This window comes from Perognathus longimembris, chromosome 9 (assembly GCF_023159225.1).
Source record: "Perognathus longimembris pacificus isolate PPM17 chromosome 9, ASM2315922v1, whole genome shotgun sequence".
NCBI lineage: Eukaryota > Metazoa > Chordata > Mammalia > Rodentia > Heteromyidae > Perognathus > Perognathus longimembris.
Genome location: NC_063169.1, coordinates 14,329,880 through 14,352,213, shown reverse-complemented (window position 1 = coordinate 14,352,213; position 22,334 = coordinate 14,329,880). Strand labels below are relative to the sequence as shown.

At 35.3% G+C, this 22,334-nt stretch overlaps 1 protein-coding gene across 2 annotated transcripts in view; it reads left to right on the top strand.

Moving 5' to 3' along the window:
- The first annotated feature begins 140 nt into the window (after positions 1 to 140).
- Positions 141 to 22,334, top strand: part of Lin28b (lin-28 homolog B) — a 77,697-nt gene continuing 55,503 nt past the window's right edge. For both annotated transcript variants that reach the window (XM_048354597.1, XM_048354596.1), the window contains exons 1-2: positions 141 to 150; positions 969 to 1,156. In XM_048354597.1, coding sequence (XP_048210554.1) covers positions 141 to 150; positions 969 to 1,156 — 198 coding nt within the window. The remainder of the gene's footprint in view (positions 151 to 968; positions 1,157 to 22,334) is intronic.

Below are 22,334 nucleotides of genomic sequence, written 5' to 3'. Positions count from 1 at the left end.
AGAAGGAAAGCACATTAGACCATGCGAGCTAAATTTGTGATCGCAGAAAATCAAGATGTTAGACTGATGCAGAAGATCACTCCGTTCCAAAGGGAAAGTTTTCATCTTACGAGTTTGGCGCTGAGGGCCGGTGGGGCAACATGGCCGAAGGTTAATTTTCTTTTCTATTGTTTTACTGTGATTTTCTTCCTTCTTTTCTCTCCCTACCCCCCTCCTCACCGTTCTCTGCCCATCTCCCCCTTCTCCTTTACCCTGATACCAGGGCATTAACTCCCACCCCTGCATCTCCAATGGGTCTTTCTACAAACCTATTGTTATAGATCTCCAAAAATGTTTTGTACCGCCCACACCGATTCACAACTTGAAAAGCTTTCAGGGGGCTATTGTTTGAATTGTGTGAGTGTGATTAAGCGCAGTTTCAGTTAGTGAGTCCAAGAAAACTTTTATACACCTGCCTCCTCCCCCATTCTACCCCAACTTTAATTGAAAGTCGTGTGTGTGGGGGAGGGGAGTGCACATTGCAAATTCACTGCTGTGGCATGTGCATTACCTAGTAGTTCTAACCATCTTTAGGATTTTGATTTCCCTTTCCTCCTTGCGCCACGGGAGAAAATAGTTTGTTGGAAATTTCTCTTTGTGAATGTGATCAGTGTTAAGTCAGCAACATCCAAGTAAAGTATTACGTGTTGAACTGTAATATGTGGCTGAGAAAACGGAGTTAAATGAAAACAGTACACGTATGTACAGAAACATGGAAGTTGATGTGATCGATAGAACCCTGTAGCTTTCCACTTCCCTTTTAACCCTTTTCATTTAGCTATTTTATGTAGAAGGAATCAAACCATTAACTTTTTTTTTTTAAAGTTCTGTCTTTTCCTTAAAGCATTTTTTTCCCTCTCACATTGAACACAGTATGGAAGTACTAACTGACTTTTTTTTTTTTTTTTTTTTGTCTTGTTCCATCCCAGGCGGGGCAAGCAAAGGTGGTGGAGAAGAGCCCGGGAAACTGCCAGAGCAGGCAGAGGAGGAATCCCAGGTTTTGCATGGAACTGGCCACTGTAAGTGGTTCAATGTGCGCATGGGATTTGGATTCATCTCTATGATAAACCGAGAAGGACGCCCCTTGGATATTCCAGTCGATGTATTTGTACACCAAGTAAGCCAAACTTTTTTCTGCCTCTTCACCATTTTCCATGTGGAAGATTTGATGTGTAGTTTTGCTAATAGACATACAATAATAGGCCCTTTGGTATAGTGAAAGATAAAATCCTTAAAATCAAGTGATAATACTGTTTGTAGGAAAAATGAATGAGCTCCTCCCAGCTTAGCTTTTCTTAAACAGAAAGTGAAATCTTTCAAATTTCACTATTTGGACTATTAGCATTTCCTTCTCTTCATTCAACAGCAAAACTGTTTTGGTAGCTTCCAGTACCATTGATTACAGCATACTGGGTCCTCCAGGTCCAATGAATGAGCAAAAACATGAATGAAGAAACAATAATCGTTTGAGAGATTTTTAAATATAGCAAAACATTTTGCTAATGTAAGAAATGTGTAGGTTTCTCTTATTTTAGACATCTGTAATCACAGTAGTTCCATGTATTATTTTATCCCTGTCAGCCCTGTAGTCATTTGTAGATTCAGATCAAGGTAATTTAATTTCACAGTAAGATGAAATAGAACATTGTTGCCTGGATTGGATTTGAAGAAATGCCAGAGAGCATTCTTGGTGCTTAGTGTAGAACATTGGTCCAAGGATACTATCTCTTTAAGAAACTGAACTTAAAAAAAAAATGTGACCAAAGGAAGCATTAGTGTGTATAAAATGTACTGATCTGCTGTTTAGAGATTGAGTAATTGTGTTGTAATTTTAAAAGATGTTTTAAATACCAAATGTTTTCATCATTGCTTCTCATTAAAAAAAATTATGCCTAGGAAATGGTAAATTAATATCTTTCTCTTTCATTCCTATTAATCTCTGTAGTAAAAGTGCTTATGTTTTGCAAGTCTGTTTCATCATGAGAGTGAAAAAAATCTAAGTAATTGTATAAGTGAATTAATTGTTTAATTGTACAAGGGAATTTATTGTTAGAAATAGAGAAGATCAGGAGTAAAGCAGGTTATTTTGGCTTGACATTTAAGTTTAAAAGAATTAAAGAAATGGCTGTTTACACTGCAAGCTGACTGACATAGGTGCATACCTGAAATACTTAGCATCTCTTAAAAAGGGTATGTTTGTTTTATACTGCTTTGTGTTCTTGGTAATATTAACATCTCTCTGCAACCCTTCCCCCATAAATATCTTCAATTACATATATAAACAATAGGAACATATGAAACCATTCTGTTTTGATCTGTTGGTCTGTGATGCTTTAGTACCTTCCTGACCTTACTAAATACGGCGATTTCCATTCCTACAAGCCTGGCCATCATTACTGGCTATTCACATGTGGAAGGATAAGCATAATCTGAATTTAAAAGGATTTAAATTAGAAGCGGGAATCTATGTATAGGATACTGAATTTTTTGCTTCCTACTTTGTATTTAAAAATAATGACCTTTATTCTCTATGTCTGAAATTATTGATGAATTCATTTTCTCTCAGGTTCTTGCTTCTCCCTTTGAACCTTCTTTGGGTTGTTAAATTTTTCTTTATGGTCTCATAAATTTGTTTTATTGATGAATGAAAATAATAGCACTTTTCTTCTTTGATAACACTTGGTTATAATTGGTTTTCCATATTTTTTTGAACTTCAAATACTATATCACTAACCAATGCTATTGTACAGAATCATGAGACATCTGAATTTAAGCTGTTTAGTAGTTATTTATTGTTAAATGTTCCTGCATCAACTAAATTAAAAGTATTGGTAGCAAAAATTTTTATATAATGCTAACAGTTTCTACATTATTAAAATTCATTTTAACATTTGATTTATATTAATCCTGTCCCTCATCTATCATGTATATAAAAAAAGGGAAGTATTAAATGATGCCTAAAGAATTTACATGAATAAAAATAATTACTTTGAAGAAGGCAGAAATCCTACTGATAATCAGCCAGGCAACTACAAGTAATAGATGGCTTTAAATGATCTGTGAGATTGTCTGAGCATCTTTTACAGAATCAGATGTAGTTCAGGGCTCTTTGATAAAATTCTTGAAAACTTAAAAAAAAATTCATCTGTCATTTTTACTGTATATTTTTGAAAACATGCCAGGCTGGTGCTTTCTCTCTCTCTCTCCATATATATGTATATATTAGCTTTTTTCCCATTATATTTATGTGCTGTTTTATATGCATGAATACACATAATAGATAATTAGAAATTTTGAATGTTCAGCTGGGCCAGTGTCTGTGCAAATCATGTTAAATGTGTGATGGGTATATTGGTATGTGCTCAAAAGTACAGGTGTTATTGAATTTCTTTTTTTTTTTAGTATTTGAACACATTCTTAATATTGCACATTTGGGGACATAAATTATTTTAGCTTCTTTAAAATACTATTTGAACTTAATGAGAAGGTACTCAGGAATTTTTTCTTTTAAAAATATTGACACCCAAATACCCCTACATGTAAACAATTCTGTTGCTGTGAAATAAAGTGTGTGTGTGTGTGTGTGTGTGTGTGTGTGTGTGTTTTGATAGAAGCCTAGATTTATTACCTAATGCTATTTAAAACTTGTTGGCATTAATGTAATTACCATATCCTGTAGTCCTTGTGATGTCTAAATCCTAAAGCTGAAAGATGTGCATAGGTGTTGAGCTGTCACTGTCTTTAGACACTGTTAAGTGCAGTGAGATTCTGCTGTTGGAGGACAGTTTGCTGGATGCTGGTGGCTCACACCTGTAATCCTACCTTCTCAGAATGCTGAGATCTGAGTTCAAAGCCAGCCCTGGCAGGAAAGTCTGTAAGACTCTTATCGCTAATAAACTGCTCAGAAAAAGTCAGAAGTGTTGCTGAGGCTCAAGTGGTAGAGAGTTAGCCTTGGGGAAAAAAAGCTAAGGGACAGGCTCAGGCCCTGAGTTCAAGCTCCAGGATGGGCAAAAAATAAAAATTAAAAAAAAAATTAAATGAAAGGACAGTCTAATAACTTTTCTAACTTGTAATTTAAATTTTCACATTTTTTGGAGGAAAAGATATATTTGACCCATTGTTAATAATTGTGAAGCATTTATAGAGTTCAATAATGAACATTTCAGTTTTTAAAAATTGACAAAATATATAAGTAATGTGTAAATTCTGGCATGCATCCTTGTTTTGGTGGTTGTCCTTAAATATTTAATTGAAATTTGAAATTTTTGCTGGTGATTCAAGTTGAAAATAGGATAATTTTTTGAAATGTCCTAAGAATTTCAAAACTCGAAGATTTGTTTCAGTTGGACCATATATGCTTTCGGCAGATTTGAAAGATTCTTACTAAGGTAATTTCATCAGTTAGAATGCAGTTGTTTTATAAGTGCAAATAATTAATAATTACTAGTTTATGTTAGTAAGTTTAAAAAATTAGGTGATAGGCTAACATGTCTTAAGTTACCTGGAAAAGGTGACTGGCAGGATTTTTTGGAATCTAAGTTTTTAATAGAACTTAAACAGTTGATGATATCGAAGTGGAATTGCATGCTAATTAATTGTTAGTCTTCTTTCTGAAAAAAAGGTGATGTTACTTAATAAGCTACCTGTATCAACAAGTTTGTTGATCATGTAAATTGCCTTTACATAGATCATGATAGTATCTTCAAATTATATCTCACCTAAGAAAATAGGATTGTTCAAATTTTGTTTTCTTCTGGAAAAGTATAGAGTGACCTCTCGTTAGCTAATTTGCATAATACTACTTTCTTTCACCTGGGGCTTATGTGTACTTGGAATTTATTGCTTTGATATATGATAAAAAGAATTTTTGTTTCATAAGTTGTATAAATTTTTTCCAGAGGAAAAAAATTCAGAATGACTGATTAAATCCTTACTGCACAGTAGGTAAAACATTTATTATATTTGTGTTTTGTTTTGTTTGTGCTAGTCCTGGAGCTTGAACTCAGGGCCTGAGTCTGTCCCTTAGCTTTTTTTCCCAAGGCTAACTCTCTACCACTTGAGCCTCAGCAACATTTCTGACTTTTTCTGAGTAGTTTATTAGAGAGAAGATTCTTACAGACTTTCCTTGAGCTCTATTGCTCAAGACTAGCACTCTACCACTTTAGCTACAACTCTACTTCTGGGTCCTTTTAGTGGTTAATTAGAGATAAGTATTTTCCAGTTGGACTGGTTTTGAACCTCACTCCCCAGATCTTAGCCTCCTGGGTATGATGACAGGTGTGAGCCACCAGTGCCTGTTTTGTATTTAGTTTTGAAATCATTACTTTAAAAGTATTGGTGTTTTCTTCTTATGCTCTTTATTTCTGATTCACAATTTTTATCTTTTGTGGATAATAAAAATATCCATATTACAGAGATTCTGCATATTTTATGTTCTTTTTATTTCATGGCTTAGAAAACATCTTATGAAGTCATTTTATTTTCAAACTTTATTTTCTGGTGCCAGAATCAAACTGAACCTCAGGCATGTTGGGTGAGCTACATCTCCAGCCCCAAATAGCAATTGTAGACGCTGGCATGAACCTCTAAATTTGGAATTTAGTAGCATAAAATTCATGATTTTGAGGCCAGTGTGGGCTATGTAAGTCTCCATCCCAAAGAAAATTTTGGAATCTTACTACTGTGATTGTTAACATTTACAGCTCATTTGTAAGGCAAGTTGTGTGTTTTAATATTCTGCAGATAGGTTTGAATCTATAGGAAATTGAAATGATTTTTCCCAGTTGATCAACTCAGGGGAAGGCAAACTAAAAGCCTTTCAAACTGCTTAATCATAAAATCAAAGCATTTAAGTCATCAACAGTTTGTAATACCTTAACATAGCTCCAAAGGTACCTACCAAATACTTTCCTTTGGACTTAGCAATAAAGGGTTTCCTGTTCTCTTTTTGTATACCTAAATTTTAAAAGATGCTCTTATTTAGTCTTACTTCAAACTTAAAATGTGAATGAGATTTGTATTGAAGACACAGTTGTGTTTCTCAGTTTTTTTTTTCTTCTTGTTTTTTATTTTATTGTTGCTGGGGATTGAACCTAAAGTCTTGCTTGCTCATTCTAAGCAAGGGGTTTACTACTTAGCTACACCACAAAATCTTTCACCTTTTCAAAATTTTTTTTCATACATAGTTTAAGATATGGAGATTTTGCCTTGTACCTCTCTTATATACATACCTAACATCTTCCACTATCAACATCTTTTACCAGCAAAGTACATTTGTTACAAATGATGAGTTTACTTTCACTCATTATAGTAACCCAAAGTCCATTAAGGTTTATACACTTACTTATTTAAAAGAACTAGTTTAGAATTTATTTTTAAATACTTTTTATTATAATCAATTAGTTGTGAAAGGAGATACAGTTTGACATGTTCATATATGCTTACAATGTATTCTCCTTCCTTTCCCCTTTCACACAGTGTGTCTCATTGCTCTGTTCTACTTTTTAAAATTCTTGAAGAACCATTCACAACATGCGAAATAACTCGCAATTTTTTTTAAGTAAGTAGGTAAATGACAAAGCACTTACAAGTATTTAACATTCTCTAACATTTCTTTACGTCTGAATTCTTGTTTTTCATAAAAACGCACAGTGATTGAAAAAGAAGTCTTTGCAATCTTGGTTGCTTTCAGGCAGAAATAACACATTTATATTTATTTTATTTCCTCTTTAGAGTTACATAAATATTAAGGTACCTTTGTGTAGCTTAATTGGGCAATTCTTTTGGTATTGTGATTAATCTTGATGAAAAGCATGATTTACTGTCTTTTTAGTTTTAAATCAAGTGTAACCTAAACAAATTGAGGGCATTTCTGATTCATTAAATTGGAATGGTATCATAAATGTGATATTCTATAGACTTTGGACTCAGTATGAAATATACCTTTATCAATTATTCTTTGTACATTGAAAGCTTTCAAGTATGATGTGTAGAGCCTATTCTGTATAAACTAATATAGGTTATAACCATTAGAATTTATGCCAGACAAGTAATTTGTATTCTTCTCTAAAATAATTTGGTTGTCACCTTCTAACACTTTCTTTTTTCCTTCCTTCCTTCCTTCCTTCCTTCCTTCCTTCCTTCCTTCCTTCCTTCCTTCCTTCCTTCCTTCCTTCCTTCCTTCCTTCCTTCTTTCTTTCTTTCTTTTCTTTTCTTTTTCTTTTTTTTTTTTTTTTTTTTTTGGCCAGTCCTGGGCCTCGGACTCAGGGCCTGAGCACTGTCCCTGGCTTCTTTTTGCTCAAGGCTAGCACTCTGCCACTTGAGCCACAGCGCCACTTCTGGCCTTTTTCTATATATGTGGTGCTGGGGAATTAAACCCAGGGCTTCATGTATGGGAGGCAGCACTCTTGCCAGTAGGCCATATTCCCAGCCTACATACTTTTAATAGTTTATTGACCATGGGACTTTTACTTCAGGTCTCCATAATGTATTTGCTAGAACTTGCCAGTGGTTGAAGAATCAGTATTTGTTGTACATAGGATAACATAGTAAGGGAAGAAACACTGGGAAGGTGGGTTTATCTAGCTGTGCTACATAGTGGCTTTTGGGTAGCTACTTCCTTGTAGATTTCCTTTTCTCATGAGTAGGTCTGTAACTTATCTATTTTAGAAGGTTAACATAACATATATGAGGCAGGCACCCTTGGCTCACACCTGTAATCCTAGCTACTGAGGAGGCTAAGATCTGAGAATCATTGTTCTGAGTCAGCCTCTGCAGAAAAGTCTGAGAGACTCCAAATTCAAAATACCGAGCAAAAGCTTAGCTTGCAGAGCCTCAGCCAAATGTGAGTACCAGGCCCTATGGTAAAGCAAAAGAGAGAGACAGACCAACCAACAGACAGAAAGAAAAAGAAAGGAAAAGAAAATACATGAAAACAATTTAAAGTCTATATAACCATAGATTTTAGTTTTAACCTTTATTTGAATTCCAATATTTATTGATATATTCACCATATAAATGGTTGCTAGACTTTGAAAAGATGTTAAGCTTATATTGTTCACTTCTGTTTTGGGCCTGATTAGATTTATTGAAGTTACAATGTATATGTACAATAACATTCAGCAAGTGAACATATTCTTAGCTAGGTTGAAAGTTATATAGCCACTATACCTATCATGATATGGAACATTTTTATTACTTCAGGAAATCCACTTGTAGCTATTTGCAGTCACCTTTGAGGACAACAGCATCAGCTGGCCTATATGATCATTGATAAGTAATCTTACTGGGTTGTCTGACCTTGTTCCTTTAACTTAGTCTCAGGCACAGGCCACATCTAGTGTTATCAAATTAGTACCACATTAATTTCCATGTTTCTTATTTGTTTTTCTTTACTTCTGCCTGGAAATTACTTCTATACAAGTAGGTTTTCTTCTGTGAAAGGAAAATTTAACTCATATGCATTTCTATAATCTTTAGTCTTAATTACATTTATCTTAATTTTTTTTTTTGTGTGTGCTGGTATTGGTATTGTGCTGGCTTGAACTCAGGGTGTGGGCACTGTTTCTTAGCTTTTTTGCTCAAGGATGGCTCTACCACTTGCTTCACACTTCTACTTTTTGCTAGGTAATTGGAAATGAGGGTCTCAAGGAATTTTCTGCCTGGGCTGCCTTCAAACCACAATCCTCAGATCTCAGCCACTAAGTAGCTAGAGTTAAGGTATGAGTAACTGGGGCTGGCTTAATTTCATGGTCTCAAAGGTGCTTTTTCATACAATACTAACTGCTCACCAGTGGACATAATTAGACTTATTGGTATTTATATTTCTTGTCAAAAAATGTATTGAATTTCAGTGTCAACTGGGTTTTTGCATAAACATCCTTAGAATATAAGTCAAGAAGATGGTAGCTATTATTATAAATACTTAAAAACAATAATTACATAGAAAAATTGTGATTTAGTAATTTTTCTATGCAAATTATTTTTATTGATAACTTATCAAGTATAAAACCCTCCTTGGATGATAGATTGAAGGATTCTGCTCTCTAGCTCCCTTTATGTTTTTTGGTTTTTAAGTTTTGTCACACTATTAAATAAGATTTTTTTTCCATTGAATCTTATTTATTTTGTAAAAGGCAAAGGTTTCTTTCACCTATGTGTGATGTACTTTTTTTTTTTTTTTAGCAAAATAACAAATTTCACTCTACTAATCTATTTGGGGATGGCTATAACATCAAGTAAATGTTAAGGTATGATTTCATGTACTAAAATACGTAATTTTCAGATTTGATGTGGAAAAACTTACCTTTGCCAATGCTCAAAATCATCAATTATTGTGCTATTGATGATATGACTTAGCTTTTACTAGCTGTTGTTAAGCCTTTTGTTATAAAGGTCAACTGTTGAAAATGAAGTCTTACTTAAATTTTTTACTTTAATTAATCTTAAAGTTGAAATCTATTTAAAAAATTTTAAGTTTAATTTGCAAGTCACCTTAAATTGTGGCTTAATTTTAAAGTTATGTTATATACAGACTCCATTTAAATTTCCAAGTACATTTACTTTGACTAATTCATGACCATTTCTTTCCTTACCTTTGTAATGAATTCCTTTGGCTATTTATTATTGCCTAAATTGTTTTTTCTTAAATTTTTTCTTATAAATGAATTGTTTTTTCTTTAGTTAAGTCTGTCTATAACAAAAGTGGCAATTTTACTTGTTATCTCTTCACTTTAAATACTTACGTTGTCAGTGATATATTGTAAAATTTGTAATGAATTATTTCAACCTTTCTTCTAAGTATGATTTTAATAGTGTATTTTGTTTACAAGATCAAAGCATTGGTATTTACTAATTGATTGTGCTTTTCAGAAACTCTTGTAAATAGATTATAAATATTAGAGACAGATACCTAACATACTTTATTGTAAACCATAAATTTTAAAAGGTAAATGAATTATTTTCAATTTTAACTGTTGGGATAGAAAGTTTTCCTTTTTAGGATTGGCTATAGTTGTATATGTAATTTAATCAAAGTATTTGCTTTTTTTTTTTGTATCTCTTTAAGTTAAACTTTTAGTTGAATCTAGGAACAGTTGGATTTGCTTGTCTGCCCCTTTTGGTCTTTCCTCTCTGCTGCCTCTCTGGCCATTGAAAAATTTTGAATGGTTAGGAATTTGCACCTTTTGGCTCAGGTTGCAAGCTCACTTTATCAAGACGGAGAAGCCTGGGTCAGGACTATTCATTGCTTATCTTTTTCTTGTGCTGCCTTCTCCTCTAGAAAAAAAGAAAAGAAAAGCAACAATACTGGATGTATGTAAAGCCTGTACTATAAAAGTAGACAGTAATTGATGCTTGATTGTCACTCCAAGTGGTGGCTCAATTTCACTATCTGGAGAAGTTTCTTTTTTTATTGCATGGCAACTTATTTCATATATAGAGAGTTTTACTTAAACATACATTATCTTAATTGATATTATAGAAGTAGTATGATAGAAGTGACCTTTTGGTAGTGTAAGCATGTTGGTAAGACAGGTTGAGTTTAAAAAGACTACTAAACTATAGTGATTACTTATAAAAATAGAATTTGGTAATGTAAGCCCAAGCTTTTTATTTTGATATGCTTAATGTCTAGCATTAATGTTCAGTCCTAAAACTCCCTTGAACAAATAGTAGCACACATTTATGAGCTGTATCAATAATAATGAAAAGACTTTACATCTAGACCCAACTTTAAGCAAATACAAAATACTAAAATGCTTTGTTCTTATCTCATTAGTCTTTAAAAGTATACAGCTCTGGTTCAGGACAGTAAGACATTGGATACTCCTATTTATTCAAGAGGATTGTGAAGTATCTGTGTACAGGGGGTGGGGGGGATGTATTTGTGTAGGAAATCAGTTAGTAATTTTACCTCCAACCAAAGCAGCAGTTGTGTGTGTGTGTGTGTGTGTGTGTGTGTGTGTGTGTGTGTGTGTGTGTTTTGCCAGTCCTGGGGCTTGGACGCAGGGCCTGAGCACTGTCCCTGGCTTCTTTTTGCTCAAGGCTAGCACTCTGCCACTTGAGCCACAGCGCCTCCTCTGGCCTTTTCTAGATATGTGGTGCTGGAGAATTGAACCCAGGGCTTAGTGTATAGGAGGCAAGCACTTTTGCCATTAGGCCATATTCCTAGCCCCAAAGCAGCAGTTTGTAAACTAAATTCTATCTCTATAGAAATTTGTTGCTGCTAAATCCTAATCTATATTGTTTATTGTTGTTTCATCTTAGTGCAAGTTATATTCACAGTTTTGATGCTTTCAACAAGTGAAAAAAGTAGGCCTCTGTTAAGACTAACTTCAATCTATCATAGCTTTTGGGCTTGCAAGCCCCACCCATTGGCCTTGGATAGCTAATACCAAGCTTTTGTTTCTTCCTGTAAAAAGCAAAGATTTTTTTTTTCTTCTATCACTGAAGTCACTTCCCTTTTGTTAGGCACTGATAGGGATGAAATAAATTTCAAGAAGATATCGATTTTAATTCATGTGTTTCATATGTTGAAGTATTTTGAGATGACTACCTTGTTTTATATACAAACTGTTCTTTTAAGGAGTTCATAAAAGTTTATTACTTAACTTTTTATAACAGTACTGACAGTACTTATTTTTCTGTCACTATTTGAAGTTCCTAAACTCCAGTGCATTTATCAAGCCTTGAAGTATGAGAAACTAGGGGTAGTGGTTGGGATGAATTGTGAAAGGAAAAAGTTATGATAGAAAAGAGGGACTATCTTACTGTATTACATATAAGTATAAAAAAAGATTTATTAGATGTGTTTCCTCTTGCTCCTCTTTCACCTTTTTAGCATCATGTAGCTGAGAGAAAAGTCTAATGACTCTAAATATTTTATGTCAGCAGACTAATATTTCATATGCTTGGTGCCTAGTCCTAATCTGATGACTTAGTCATGTTATAATTTACTATAAACTACTAAATATTTAATTGTGGAAATTTAAGTTTGCACTTAAGTTATATTTCATGTTTGGTTTATATTTTAGTAAACAGTTTATCTGTCCTTAAATAAGTAATATTTATGAAACAACAGTAGATTCCTGAAGTGTTATCCTGGTGTCAGTTTTGGGGTTTGCAATCATGGCCTGGGCCCAGTCTCAGAGCTGTTTTTGCTCAGGTCAGTGCTCTACCACTTACTTGAGCCATAGCTAAATAGCTACACTTGCTGCTTTTTTGGTGATAACTTGGAGATAAGAGTTTAGCAGAATTTTCTGTGGGTGCTGATTTTGGACCATAGTTCTTAGGTCTCAGCTTCCTGAGTAGCTAGGATTACAGACATAAGTCATTGATTTCTCTAAATATGTTGTTCTTCAATACATATTTCCAGGTAGTTTCTGTTAAAGACTTATAATGTGATTACAATTTTTAATATGCATTTTTATTTAAAATATTTTTATATTTATTTCATTAAAATGTTCTTGACTGTTAAAATTATGGCTTGTATTTTTATAGACTTAGATGTGAAAATGTAATGATGTTTGATCACAGGATTTGCTACCAATTTAGATTTAGATTTGCTACCAATCTAGCAACTATGATTCTCTTTGAGAATGAACAACAAGAAGTAAAAATCACTTAATTTCAAGTAATGTGTTTGATAATTTAAAATAGTCAATGAAAGATTCGTAGAGTTTCATAAAAAGGCTGGTTAAGTTTTTGTTAATAACAGTGGATTATTATTTTTAAACTAGGGTATGGATGCAATGAGTTGTTGATCCAAGTTTTCAGTGATATTAAAATTGTACCCTAAATAATTTATTTCCTGTGTCCTTTATAGTTGTTTCAACTTTTACTTACTTCATTACATTTTGTCTTTGTTGGTATTTTTTTTTTTTCTTTGGCCAGTCCTGGGCCTTGGACTCAGGGCCTGAGCACTGTCCCTGGCTTCCTTTTGCTCAAGGCTAACACTCTGCCACTTGAGCCACAGCGCCACTTCTGGCCGTTTTCTGTATATGTGGTGCTGGGGAATCAAACCCAGGGCCTCATGTATACAAGGCAAGCTCTCTTGCCAGTAGGCCATATCCCCAGCCCCTTTGTTGGTATTTTTAATTAACTTTTTCACTAAAGTTTTGCTTTGGGAAAAAGTTTAAGATACTAAATCTTTAAAATTTTTCATTTGCTATCTGGATAGCAAGATACTCAAGATGCTGCTTTTAAATATTTGATTCTAGTACTAATGTATTTGTTGTTGAAATAATCCATTTGAGGTGTCTTGTAACTATGAGTTTTTAAACAAAAAGTTAAACAAACAAAAGCCAGCTTTAAAAGATTGCCAGAATCTTTTTTGACTTAAGAATTTTCAATTAATATTAAAATTTGATATTAAAAGGTAAAAAGTTGAAGGATTTTCCTTTTATAGTTCATCTTCCTGAAGATTTTTTCTTTAACTTCTGTGTGGAGAAGTATTTCTTGAAATGAATGCCTGACGAAGTATTTTCATGTTTTCAAATGTCCAAGGCTCAGCTTGGTATTGGCACATGCCTTTAACTTAGGAGGTTGAGTTATAAGAATCAAGGTTAGAAGCCAGCCGGGCAGAAAAGTCCAAGAGACCTCATTCTCCAATTAACAAGGAATGTTGGACCGGAAGCATGGACCAAGTAGTGGAGCACCAGCTTTAATTTTAAAAAGGCCAGTTGAGAGCTCAAGCCTGTGAGCTTAAGTCCCTGGCCATTGTGTACACTGCCCCCCCCATACACACACCACACACACACATGCACACCACACACATATACCCCACACACATACACACACCATACACACACAGATACACATGCACAGGTGGTCAACGTCTAAGACTCATTTAGATTAAGGTTGGGGGTAAAAGATTATAAATTTATGTTGTAAATATATGGTTGATAAGTAATTTGTTTCTTTTATTTGTGTGTGTATGTATACAGGTCTTGGGGCTTGAACTCAGGGCCTGGGTACTGTCACTGAGCTCTTTCCTGCTCAAGGCTAGCCCTCTACTACTTTGAACCACAGCACCACTTCCCATTATCTGGTGGTTAATTGGAGATAAGAGTCTCATAGGGGCCAGGTACTGGGGCTAGTCTTGTAATCCTAGCTACTAGAAGACTGAGATCTGAGGATCACAGTTTGAAGCCATCGTGGGCAGGAAAAGTTCATGAGACTCTTTATCTCCAATAAACTATTCAGAAAAAGCTGGAAGTGGGCTGTGGCTCAAAGTGATAGAGCACTAGTCTTGAGCAAAAGAAGCTCAAGGACAGCTCCCAGGCCCAGAGCTCAAGCCCCAGGACTGGCCAAAAAAACAAAACAACTCTCCCCCCAAACAAAACAAAAAAAACACAAAAACAAAACAAACCCAACTCAGACTTTTCTGCCCAGGTGGCTTTAAACCATTTTTCTCAGATCTCAGCCTCCTAAGTAGCTAGGATTACAGGAATAAGCCATCAATGTTCAGCAACTTTCAGCTTTTTTGGTAGTTTATTGGAGATAGAGTCTTACAGACTTTCTTACCCAGGTTGTCACTGAACCACAATCCTCAACTGAGCTCTCAGCCTCCTTAGTAGCTGGGATTACATGTGTGAGCCACCCTTGCCTGGCAGTAATTTGTTTGTATCAAAGATGTTTGAATATCCTAACATGTTTAGGAGATTGTCTTATTATGTAATAACCACTTGTCATGCTATCTTTAAGATGTCCCAAGTATCTATCTAGTCATCTGGTCACTGTTAAAGCATAACTAGTCTAAATGTATTCCAGAATTTCCTGTGAGATTTACTGCTCAATATGTATTCAAAAATCTCATGGGCTGGGGATATAGCCTAGTGGCAAGAGTGCCTGCCTCGGATACACGAGGCCCTAGGTTCGATTCCCCAGCACCACATATACAGAAAACGGCCAGAAGCGGCGCTGTGGCTCAAGTGGCAGAGTGCTAGCCTTGAGCGGGAAGAAGCCAGGGACAGTGCTTAGGCCCTGAGTCCAAGGCCCAGGACTGGCCAAAAAAAAAAAAAAAAAAAAAAAAAAAAATCTCATAAAACAAGACATTTTTTCAGAGGGAGAAAAATGTCATTTTTATTTTTTATTTTTAAGCTACAAATTGAAAAAAGTAAATTACCTAAATTGTTAATACACTTTGCTGTCCCCAAATTGCCTGATCATTGTAATTTGATCTGCCATTAGGAATTATTACAGGTCTGAGTGGCCTCTTTCGTTAATGTTTTTCTCTCTTTTCCTTTTCCTCCCCCACTCTCCTTTGGGAAGGAAGTCTAACGTCCCAACTCTACCAATACCAGGAAAAAGCAGTCACTCAGCAGAAAGTGTCTGTAGAAAAGTAATAGCCTTGGATAAGAGTGTAGTTGAGCAGAGGTTAACAATAGACCCTAAATTAACTTAGAATTCTTTTTTGACAGAGTTGGACATTGCTGTCATTGCAAAAAAGTTTGTATATTTAGGTATTAGCAAAGCCAAATCCAGTCCTTCTAATGTTTATTTGTCTAAAACACTTTAATCAGGAAGGCTTTTGAAACTACAGACTGACTGGCAAAATAGACTGACAATGAAAATAAGCAGATATTGATAGGTCCTGAAGTGTCGTAATTATTTACTTCCTTTGAGAGGCTGTTTATGACATTGATTTTTTTTTTTCAAGGATGAGTAAGTAAGGTAATGCAGATTCAGTAGGTGTAGATACTTTAAACCATAGTGTTGAAATTGCTGATGTTCTTAAATTCCTCTAATAGTATTCTAGATTATTCTGCTAATCTTACTACATCTTAAATTGTAATCTCTACATATATGCACTTGGTTAAATTTGGTTTTTTTTCTTGTTCTAAGCTTGAACAACTTAAGCAGTATGGTCATTAAAATCTTTAAAAAAATTGTTTTTCCTTTATTGTTAAAGTGAATTACAGAGAGGTTACAGTTTTATATGTAAGGCAGTGAGTACATTTCTTGTTCAAATTGTTACCTCCTCCCTCATTTCCCCCCTCCGTCATGGAATTCTTATAGTCAGCCTTAAGATTTTAGAAATCATAATTTGTTTCTGAAAGAAAATAAAAGTGAATTTAATATAAAATGCTCAAATTTTAAGATTTCAAATATATTGAATTTAAAAATATTTGCTTAAATGATTAAGATTTAAAGGAACTAAAGTTTTAGTATATAAGCTGTCTTTTCACAAAGTGGTATTTATTTATTTATTTTTGGATGGTTATAGGCCTGGTGCTATCCCTGAGCTTTTTTGCTCAAGGGTAGGGCTCTATCACTTTGAGCCACAGCTCCATTTCTGGTTTTCTGGTGGTTAATTGGAGATAAGAGTTTCAAGGAATTTCCTGCTTGGGCTGGCTTCAAGATCTCAGCCTCCTGAGTTGTTAGGATTATAGGAGTGAGCCACTAGTGTCCAGCAACAAAATGATTTTTAAAATTACAGACTGTGATTCTTTTTTTCTCCTTTTTTATTCAAAACCCTTCCAGATGCATTTATATGTGCTTCATTTTAGCTGATTGCTAATACTGAGTTACCCCAACTACCAATTCCTAGACAAAGATGCTAATTAGCCATCAGAAGACAAATGGTTTCTGACTGATCATCCAAAGCTTCCGTGACTTCTGTTCCACCAACCAGAGAACCCTTAAACTATGGCCAGTTGGTGTAGTAATGGATAGTAGTAGTTTGTAGTATTATGATTAGTAGTAGTCATGATTCTAAGAATGAACAACACAAAATGAAAATAGAATCACTTTAGAGTACTCATATGTGCCATGTACTGTGCATTTTATAATCATGAACTCTAAAAGTGGGTTCAATTATTGTCCCAATTTTACCAGTGAGGAAAGCAAAAATTATAGTACTGCTAATTGCCTAATTTTACACACTTGAATTAACAGTGACTCCAGAACAGTGCCCTTAAGTCTGTAGGTTCCAGCCACATTTGGCTACTTTTCTTTCATGTTAATATGCTTTGTGCTAGAGATTTAATTGCTAGCAAAAGGCAGAGGATTCCTGACCTCTTAAAGGACAGTTGCCCCAAAATATCAAAGTAAAATTAAAAACTCCTATGGTCAGGGAAGAGAAGGTATACCCTGCTGTGAATGCATGATAGCGAGATGCTTACACTAGTCTTTGCCTAAGGAAGACCTTTAGAGGAAGAAACTTTGTGATGAGAGTTAAAGAATAGACTAGGTAAAACAAGGAAAGGAGCATTCTTACAGAGGAAGAGTTGTTTGTATACAAAGGAAGAGAACTTTTGAAATGAGCTCTGGAAATAACTAGGAAAGTGCCAGCCTGAGATAAAGCATTCTGTGTTATAAGTGTGTGAGAGTATGGATAGGAAAAGGGCTCTTGGAAAGGCCAATGTGTGGCTAAGGTGCCAGATCTTGATGGATAGCGGGATGGAGACTGGAAGAAGGAGATAGGAGGGGAGGTGGGAGATGAAGCTCAAACCAAGGTGGGCTGATATGTGAACAGGCAAGTGTTACTGTTTTATCCTTTTTATTGTTCTTCACTCCGAGACTGGCTATTTGTACATTTCTTTGTTCCTTCCCTTCAAGCATTATTGATCATGTCTTCTGAGTTAATTTTAGATTTCTTAGCCAGATAGCCAAGCTCTTCATGATCTAATTCAGCTTTATTTTTCTGCTTTTCCTTGCATAGTTCTTATTTAAATGTTTTGCTTTGTCAAGAAGAACTTGCTATTCTGTGGTTCTACAACTACTGCTCTGTCCTTTACACAAACAATACTGTCTTTTTCACCCAAATTCTGTTCCATATGTTGTAATCCTTTAGATCTACCAATGGACTCATCTAGAACTTGAACTCAGGGCCTCACATTTACTACAGAGGCACTGTACTACTTTGAGTGTGTCCCCAGCTCTAAATTAAATATATTAATGATCAGAGCAGAGTTTTGATTGGTTACTGGTCTGAAGCTGAGGCAAAATCAGATGAAAAAGCATTGGAATTTAAAGCAGGCATATGATGTGATAGCAGGTTGACCATTTCCCAAAGGAACCTTGGGACAAACAGTCTCCATCAAGAGATTGATTTTCAGGTTGGGGATGTAGCTCAGTAAGTGAACCCTTGGCATGTTCATGACCCTGAGTTTGATCCACAGAACAATACAGAAAACAGCCTATAAGTTTATTCAATAACCGCTATACATGAGCATAAAAATGATATAAAGTTGAATGAGTAAAAACACTTTTCCTCAAACTCCAACTCCTGTTTCATATTTGTTTTATATTTTTATCTCCAATGGGAAAAATAGGGAAATAGACCAAAATCTTTTAATATAAAATACAGCATCTTTAATTAAAAATATCATTAACATTTGAGCTCTGAAAATCAATCTCAGGGGACTTGGAATAGGAAGAACATTTTTTATAAAAAGGGAGATAACAATCTGGATTTGGTGTTGCATGCCTGTAATTCCAACACTAAAGAGGCAAGAAACCAGTCTGTTATAGAGCACAGAGCTATAAAGAAAGAAACAAGCCAACCCAACAATTTAAAAGGAAAATGTTTATTTTGTGAAAAATTGGAGAAAATTAAATTAACATATTAGGTAATGACAGAATAGGTTTGATTCTAGAACATTCTAAAGAAATGTATTGGGGCTGGGAATATGGCCTAGTGGCAAGAGTGCTTGCCTCCTATACATGAAGGCCTAGGTTCGATTCCTCAGCACCACATATATAGAAAAGGCCAGAAGTGGCGCTGTGGCTCAAGTTGGCAGAGTGCTAGCCTTGAGCAAAAAGAAGCCAGGGACAGTGCTCAGGCCCTGAGTTCAAGCCCCAGGACTGGCAAAAAAAAAAAAAAAAAAAAGAAATGTATTATGAGCTAGAGGTGTGCTCAAGGGGTAAAACATCTGCTGATAGCACAAGTACAGAGCTCCTGAGTTCAAACTCAAGTATTACAAAAAGAAAAATACTTTGAAATGCATATAGTAGCACTGTTAGTAAAGAGAAATCAAAGTTAATAATCAGTAAAATTTCTCAATCTAGACACTTTGGGTCAGTTAGACCTTTGGGGCCAGATAATTCTGTGCTGTGAGAGGCTAGCCTGTGCTTCATAAGCTGTTTTGCAATATCTCTGTCCTCTGCTAGTAAGCAACACACCTCCCCAGTGTGACAATCAAAAAAGTCTCCAGATATCACTAAATGTCCCCTAGATGGCAAAATTTCCTCCATTTGGAAACTTAATTTTGTGATATTTGCTAGTAACTTTTGTTTAGACACAACAGCAGACCGAAAGATTTTATTTTAACTAGTAAAATCCAGCATCACAAAGAATGTAGGACATAGCTACCCACATAGTATATTCACCTTAGCCTGTTTCCTTTGTGCTGTTATTTCCTGTTGTTTCTATGACACTGCTATTTTAAAATCTTTCCTCTAGTTTTTGCTCATCTTACCATTTTGTGTCCCCCTCCCCCTTTTCAACCAGCCCCTACTCCCTCTTCCTGATGTAAAGAGCTTCTGTAGGAAATTGATAATCCATGTCTTTCTGCTTCAAAGTCTTTAACACATGGAGTTGGCTATTAAGAGAAATTGACTAGGTTCCTGTGATTCTTGTCAGTTTCTCTGATTAATCAATTTTTTCTTTACCAGAGAAGCTGCTGTTAACAAAAGAAAATTGACTTAAAATTTCCGTCATTTGCTTATTGCTGCTTAGCTTGCATTTGTTCTTCTTTTGCCCCATCACTTTACTATAATTAAAATACATAATAAATATGTATTATGAAATTTATAGTTCATGTATCCTCATCAATTGTAGCTAATTTGAATACTTGCATAATTCAAGTTATACATCTGTTTCATGTTTAGAAGACATTAACTGAAGATTAAAATGAGTAGTATTCTTTTTTAACCCTGTTGACTTCCCAGCAAAATCCAAAGGAAAATAATTGTATCTAACATGCTTGAAAGGGAATCGTGTTATCAAAGAAACTGATGAATGCAAAGACACCAAGAAAAACAAGGTACTTGTTGCCTCTTTTTTGTTGTTTGTTTTTGTTTTTGGCCTAGTCCTTGAACTCGGGGCCTGAGCACTGTCCCTGGCTTCTTTTTGCTCAAAGCTAGCACTCTGCCACTTGAGCCACAGCGCCACTTCTGGCCATTTTCAATATATGTGGTGCTGAGAAATCGAACCCAGGGCTTCATGTATATTCCCAGCCCTTGTTGCCTCTTTTTTTTTTTTTTTTGGCCAGTCCTGGGCCTTGGACTCAGGGCCTGAGCACTGTCCTTGGCTTCTTCCCACTCAAGGCTAGCACTCTGCCACCTGAGCCACAGCGCCCCTTCTGGCCGTTTTCCATATATGTGGTGTTGGGGAATCAAACTGAGAGCTTCATGTGTAGGAGGCAAGCGCTCTTGCCACTAGGCCATATTCCCAGCCCTTGTTGCCTCTTTTTTTTTAGAGATGTTTTTTTAAAAAAAAACCTGTCAAACACTTTTCTAGTTAGTTGAAAGAAACTTGTCTTTAGGTTATGAGCAAGTTTAAGCAGCCACGTTAACCAGAAAACAAAAGTTATAGCAGTTGATAAACATATGTACAAAATGAGCAAAATGTATTTAAAACATTCTTTAGATATTACATAAGGGGTCTGGACATAGTGATACAGACAGGATCATCATAGGAAGATGGACTTCTTAACACATTTGCCCAAAGGCATCTAGGATTACTCTTGGAAAATCTTGGTATGATAGAACAATGATTTACTTTTTTTTTTTTTAAGTTTTCTCATTTCTGGGGCCCCAGGTTCTTGTGTTTACTTGTTTACTCTCAGTTTATGTATTTGTCCTGGTCTAGTAGGAAAAAGCTTAGTGACCATTACTAAGTCTCAAACCATCCTTTACCTGTATACACTGGTCAGCTTCTGAGCTGGAAATGTCCCAAACTGTCACACTGCCTAAAATTCTTCTTTCCAAGGACTACACATTTTATTGTACAAGTAAAGAATAAGTAATTTTAAAATATAAATATCTCTCAGCCACTAGTGGCTCATACCTGTATATCCCAGCTGCTCAGGAGGCTGAGATCTGAGGATTACAGTTCAAAGCTAGCCCAGGCAGGAAAATCTGTGAATCTCTTCTAATTAACCACCAGAAATCTGGAAGTAGAGTTGTGGCTCAAGTGGCAGAAAACTAGCTTTGAGCACAAAAGCTCAGGGGCAGTATCCAGGCCCTGAGTTCAACCCCCAGTACCAACATACACACATATACACACTTTATATATAGCCACATATATGTATATATATATATAAAACAGTAATTTTGCTAAATTGTAGGCTATTAAATTTTTTAAAATTATTGTCAAAGTGTTGTACACAGGGGTTAGTTAGTTTCATAATAAGGCAATGAGTGCATATCCAACTGGTTACCTTCTCCCTCATTTTCCCCTTACCTTCCCCCCTCCCCATTTCCCTCCCTCCATGATTTGTTCAGTTGGTTTACACCATATCATTTTGTAAGTATTGCTGTTACATTGTCTTTTTTTTTTTTTTTTTTTTGGCCAGTCCTGGGCCTTGGACTCAGGGCCTGAGCACTGTCTCTGGCTTCTTCCCGCTCAAGGCTAGCACTCTGCCACTTGAGCCACAGCGCCGCTTCTGGCCGTTTTCTGTATATGTGGTGCTGGGGAATCGAACCTAGGGCCTCGTGTATCCGAGGCAGGCACTCTTGCCACTAGGCTATATCCCCAGCCCTGTTACATTGTCTTTTTATCCTTTGTTTCTTGATTTTGATATTCCCTTTCCCTTCCCTAGTTCCAATACACGTATAAACTCTATGGTCTCCCTTATTGGTAATAATTAGTATAAGTCTAGGATAATCCTAGCAGAAGACCACAATAGCTCAATAGCTATGTCCATTTGAACACATATAAGATGATAGTAATTGAAATGAACTCCCCAAGTTATGGAAACAAGTGGTTTATCATTGTTGCTATTATTTTCAACATACCATGTGAAATATGCCCTTTTTCTTTTGTCTTTCTTTCCCATGGTTTTACCCCTGATGTCACTTGATTATTAAATTTTTAAAGGTTATTTGGCAAATATTTAATTATTGGCCTTCAAGAAAGTTGTGTTACAATTTTACTAATAAGTTGTGTGATATAGCACACAACTAGCAAGAATTGAAAAATAGTATACAATACTTCTCTACTGTAAATTTCATGTAGTGAATTGGTTCTCTCCAAATGCTTTTGTTGATTTTTAAAAATTGATGAACAAGTATTTCTATTTTACATGAATGCTAAGTGATTTTTTTTTTTTTTTGCCAGTCCCAGGGTT